Here is a 5815-nt window from a genome sequence, read left to right on the forward strand (position 1 = left end):
CCCGCCACGGCGTCTCAAAACAAGAATATAAAAAAAAAAAAAAAAAAAAAAAAAAAAAGGACTTCCCTGGTGGCGCAGTGGCTGGCAATCCTCCTGCCAGTACGGGGGATGTGGATTCAAGCTCTGGTCCAGGAATATTCCCACATGCCGCGGAGCAACTGAGCCCGTGCACCACAACTACTGAGCCTGCACTCTAGATCTTGCGAGCCACATCTAGTGAGCCTGCGCGCCACATCTACCGAGCCTGCGTGCCTCAACTACTGAAGCCCGCGCGCCTAGAGGCTGTGCTCCGCAACAAGAGAAGCCACCGCAATAAGAAGCTCGCACATCAAAACGAAGAGTAGTCCCCGCTCGCCACAACTAGAGAAGGCCCGCACAGCAGTGAAGACCCAACACAGCCAAAAATAAATAAAATAAATGTATAACAAAAATATAAATTTTTAAAATTAATTAATTTAAAAAGGTTTCTTCTTTGCTTCTCTTTTCCTAAAAAAGATCCATTTAACAGTTACGTAGAAAGCCCTCATATCACGTTTTTTAAAACCCGAATTTTCTAGGGTCACAGGTCTTAATTAAAAATGGGGAGCACTTTTGTGTTGTCCCCACTTGTCACTGGGTTTAATAAGGCTCTTGTCACCAACACGCCACTTAGAGCCACAGCATATAGGGTTAGTGCCTATTAGAACCCCATGCATGCTGAGGGTTCCCCTGGTGCCCAGACCTTGTGCCCTTATTCTTCTCTGGAATGCCATCTGCGGTCAAACTATTAAGGCTGAATCAGAAACACAGAGTCATATGAACCCCACGCCCTGTCCATTCAAATGCAGTCATCACGTCTCTTGGTTGCTTCTCACAGTCTGGTTTTACCGACTTCCAAAAAGAACATCCCCCGACTTTCAGTACCTGTTTGAGCCTCCCTTCCATGTCCCCCAGCAAGGATTCCTTCCAGCCATGCTCTGCAGAGAAGTTTATTTCCACCAGTCGCCTCCAGATCTGCAAAACCCACATGTAAGGGACAGCCACTAAGACACCTAGATGCCACAGTAGAATTCTATGAAGGAAGATGATTATGCAGAGCGCTTCAAAGACACCTGGGTTCTGACTCATCTTTGTCAATGGTCTGCTGTGTCACTGGTGTGTCAGGGCAACCCACCTTAGCCTTATAAAACGAAGAGTCCTGACTGGGACAGGTCATCTCTACAGTCTCTTCCACTGTGTAACTGGTTTTTAACCTGAAAGGATTTCCCTCCATTGTTTTATTTCAAAAAATTTCAAACTTAACAGAAAGTTGCAATGACAGCACAAGGACACTCATATACCTTCAGCTAGACTCCCCAGCGTTTAAAGCGACTGCTTTATCTCTTTCCCTTTTGTGCTCCCTTTAGTCTCTCTAGAATTCGGCTGAACCATTGGAAGGAAGTTGCAGACGTCATGCCCCTTGGCCTGTAAGTCCTGGGCAGGCATCCCCAACACCGTGTCCCTTCTGCTACACATGGTAGTACAGGTGCCACTCTGAGGCCAGTTCACGTGGGTGTGACCTTTCTCGAGGAAGGGTCCATGTCCACATTTCTCTCACTGTCCACAGGTGTCCTTCCTGACTGTTTGGGTCATGGATCCAACTGACGGACACACACTGCATTTAGTTACCATGTCTCTTTTCTAAAAGAGTTCTCTGGCCTTTTCTGTCTTCCTTTCTGTTATGATGATGACAACGTTTTTTTCTTTTCCATTATGGTTTACTACAGGATATTGAATATAGTTCCCTGTGCTATACAGTTGGGCCTTGTTGTTTACCTATTTTATATATAGTAGTTTGTATCTGTTAATCCCAAACTCCTAATTTATCCCTCCCAGACCCCCTTTCCCTTTTGGTAACCACAAGTCTGTTCTCTACATCTGTGAGTCTGTCTCTGTTTAGTAAATAAGTTCATTTGCGTTGTATTTTAGATCCCACATGTAAGTGATAGCATGTGGTATTTGTCTTTCTCTGTCTGATTTACTCCACCTAATACGATAATCTCTAATATGATAATCCTCTTCTGGTCATTACTCATTGTGATACTCAAATTGCCTCAGATTTGGCTAGTGGGAACCCCTGCAAGCTAGCTTCTGTCTCCTTTTTTAAAAAATGTAATAATTTTAGATGTACAGAAATACTGCAGAGATAGTATGGAGAGTTCCAGATACTCCCAGCCCAATTTCCCCGAGTGCTAACACGTTACGTAGCCTTAGTACAGTTGTCAAAGCTAAGCAATTAGCATTGCTAGATTACCGCGAACAAAACCACTGGCTTTATTTGGATTTCACCACTTTTTTCCCATGAACATCCTTTTACCATCCAGGATCTAACCTAGGATATCACCTTGGATCTAGTCCTGTCTCCTTGTGACATGCCACCACTCGACTTCAAGCGCTGCTACCTTCTGGCAATACAAGGTGTTTCAGGCTGGCCTTTCACTTCTTCAGCCCCACCTCCAGAACCTGCTGTTCCTTCCAGAAGCATAGGTTTTGGGGGCTTTGGTTTTGGTTTTGGTTTGTTTTTAGGGGAAATGACATTTAGAAGCCATGACTAGGGCTCTGGGTGTGCTCACGGATCTCGGTGTCACAATCTCTAGGCCCTTTCAGTGGATGGAGTCAGGAACTGTTGTTGCTTTTTATTTTTTTAATTTTTAAAGTATTCATTTATTTATTTTTGGCTGCATTGGGTCTTCGTTGCAGTGTATGGGCTTTCTCTAGTTGGGGCGAGCGGGAGCTACACTTTGTTGTGGTGCACAGCTTCTCATTGTGGTGACTTCTCTTGTTGCGGAGCATGGGCTCTAGACACGTGGGCTTCAGTAGTGTGGCTCGCGGGCTCTAGAGTGCAGGCTCAGTAGTTGTGGTGCAGGGGCTCAGCTGCTTCGCGGATGTGGGATCTTCCTGGACCAGGGCTCGAACCCGTGTCCCCTGCATTGGCAGGCGGACTCTCAACCACTGTGCCACCAGGGAAGCCCCCATTGTTGCTATTTATTTATTTATTACACAGCGAGTTCTTATTCGTTATCTATTTTATACATATTAGTGTATATATCTCAATACCAATCTCCCAATTCATCCCACCACCACCACCATCCCACCACCACTTTCCCCTCTTGGTGTCCATACGTTTGTTCTCTACATCTGTGTCTACTTCTGCCTTGCAAACCAGTTCATCTGTACCATTTTTCTAGATTCCACATATATGTGTTAATATACGGTATTTGTTTTTCTCTTTCTGACTTACTTCACTCTGTATGACAGCCTCTATGTCCATCCATGTCTTTACAAACGACCCAATTTCGTTCCTTTTTATGGCAGAGTAATATTCCATTGTATATATATGTACCACATCTTCTTTATCCATTTGTCTGTCAATGGGCATTTAGGTTGCTTCCATGACCTGGCTATTGTAACTAGTGCTGCAATGAACACTGGGATGCATGTGTCTTTTTGAATTATGGTTTTCTCTGGGTATATGCCCAGTAGTGGGATTGCTGGGGCATATGGTAATTCTATTTTTAGTTTTTTAAGGAACATCCATACTGTTCTCCATAGTGGTTGTATCAACTTACATTCCCACCAACAGTGCAAGAGGGTTCCCTTTTCTCCACACCCTCTCCAGCATTTGTTGTTTGTAGATTTTCTGATGATGCCCATTCTAACCAGTGTGAGGTGATACTCATTGTTGTTTTGATTTGCATTTCTCTAATAATTAGTGACGTTGAGCAGCTTTTCATGTGCTTCTTGGCCATCTGTACGTCTTCTTTGGAGAAACGTCTATTTAGGTCTTCTGTCCATTTTTTGATTGGGTTGTTTGTTTTTTTAATATTGAGCTACATGAACTGTTTATGTATCTTGGAGATTAATCCTTTGTCCGTTGATTCGTTTGCAAATATTTTCTCCCATTCTGAGGGTTGTCTTTTCATCTTTATAGTTTCCTTTCCTGTGCAAAAGCTTTTAAGTTTCATTAGGTCCTATTTGTTTATTTTTGTTTTTATTTCCATTACTCTAGGAGGTGGGTCAAAAAAGATCTTGCTGTGATTTATGACAAAGAGTGTTTTTCCTATGTTTTCCTCTAAGAGTTTTATAGTGTCCAGTCTTACATTTAGGTCTCGAATCCATTTTGAGTTTATTTTTGTGTATGGTGTTAGGGAGTGTTCTAATTTCATTCTTTTACATGTAGCTGTCCAGTTTTCCCAGCACCACTTATTGAAGAGACTGTCTTTTCTCCATTATATATCCTTGCATCCTGTGTCATGGATTAGTTGACCATAGTTGCATGGGTTTATCTCTGGGCTTTCTATCCTATTCCATTTATCTGTATTTCTGTTTTTGTGCCAGTACCATATTGTCTTGATTACTGTAGCTTTGTAGTATGGTCTTAAGTCAGGGAGTCTGATTCCTCCAGCTCCATTTTTTTCCCTCAAGACTGCTTTGGCTATTTGGGGTCTTTTGTGTCTCCATACAAATTTTAAGATTTTTTTGTTCTAGTTCTGTAAAAAATGCCATTGGTAATTTGATAGGGATTGCACTGAATCTGTAGACTGCTTTGGGTAGTATAGTCATTTTCACAATATTGATTCTTCCAATCCAAAAACGTGGTATATTTCTCCATCTGTGTGTGTCATTTTTGATTTCTTTCATCAGTATCTTATAGTTTTATTAGTACAGGTCTTTTACCTGTTGTTGCTTTTTAAATCATGAGTTCACACTATACCTCTAGCTCCTTCCAAACCACAGACCTCCTCCTCTCTCCCCTGGTCCACACGTCCCTCCTCCAGTAAGAAAGAACCTGGGCTTCCAACAGCAGCAACCCTGTGTCCATCTGCTCAGCCTTAGAGTACACAAAACATAGCTCCAGACTTGCTACGCCCATTCCACTGCCAACAACAAAACTTCTAAACCAAGTTCAAGATGTATGTATGTTTTCCTTGTTTTGACCTTAGACTCTGTCCCGGTGAGGGTGAGTGGTCAGAGTTCTGGGCTCTGGGTATTTGGATTAATGATCTTCTCCCCTCTGTGTAGATAGGTAATAAGTCTGAAGAAGTCTGAGATGGAGTGAGAGTCATTTGTCTCTGTTCATGCACAGTCTCAGCTATGTGATTTTATAATGACTCCATTAAAGTATCCCTGGAAGGCAACAGCCTATTGAAGTCTGGTTTGATGACGTCAGAGGGCCATTTGGTTGGTTTGTTTATATCATTTTCTAGAACTTTGTCCTGGAGCCAACAGTCTTTAGGCCCTCCCTCCTCCTCCTCAGTGGCACAAGATTCTGTCCACACCTCAATTTCTGGAAGGCCTCCCTGCCTCCCAACCTTTTGAGACTGATTTCCAGTTTCCTCACATTCAGATGCCACTCTGCCCAGTTTCCCTTTCAAGTAGCTCTTGCTTCCATCTTATTCTTCTACTTTCAACATCATAAACCCGACTCAAACCTCAGCACTGGATCAGACTCGAATGCCCCTCCCCACCAGCCCAACAAGGTCTGTCCTCACCGTTCAGCAGCCTCACCATCGGTGTGGGGACCGTGGCCCACCCACCAGGGTGCCCATGCCCTTGGGTCCTGTTAGGGGAGCAGCTGCCCATTCTGCAGACAAGACCCACTGGGTTCCCTGCACTCGGCAGGGCCTACCTTAATCTCCTCGCTGTAAGTGAAGGTGACAGAAAACGTATACTGAGGCAGGAACACGCCCTTTTGAAAAATTCTCTGAAGCCAAGATCTTGTAGCGGTGAGAGTCCCCTGGAAGACTGTTTTTACTGAATTCTTCTTTTCAGTTTCATTTCCCTGCCCTCCTGCTGA

The 5815-nt window shown here is 43.6% G+C and overlaps 1 protein-coding gene across 1 annotated transcript in view; it reads right to left on the bottom strand.

Annotated features, from left to right (window-relative positions):
- Nucleotides 1–5815, bottom strand: part of RNF213 (ring finger protein 213) — a 110490-nt gene that overhangs the window by 63097 nt on the left and 41578 nt on the right. Inside the window, exons 16-17 of the mRNA XM_007462341.1 lie at nucleotides 5648–5811; nucleotides 904–993 (exon numbers count right to left, since the gene is read on the bottom strand). Coding sequence (XP_007462403.1) covers nucleotides 904–993; nucleotides 5648–5811 — 254 coding nt within the window. The remainder of the gene's footprint in view (nucleotides 1–903; nucleotides 994–5647; nucleotides 5812–5815) is intronic.

The sequence above is a fragment of the Lipotes vexillifer genome, unplaced genomic scaffold (assembly GCF_000442215.2).
Source record: "Lipotes vexillifer unplaced genomic scaffold, Lipotes_vexillifer_v1.1 scaffold1691, whole genome shotgun sequence".
Lineage (NCBI taxonomy): Eukaryota > Metazoa > Chordata > Mammalia > Artiodactyla > Lipotidae > Lipotes > Lipotes vexillifer.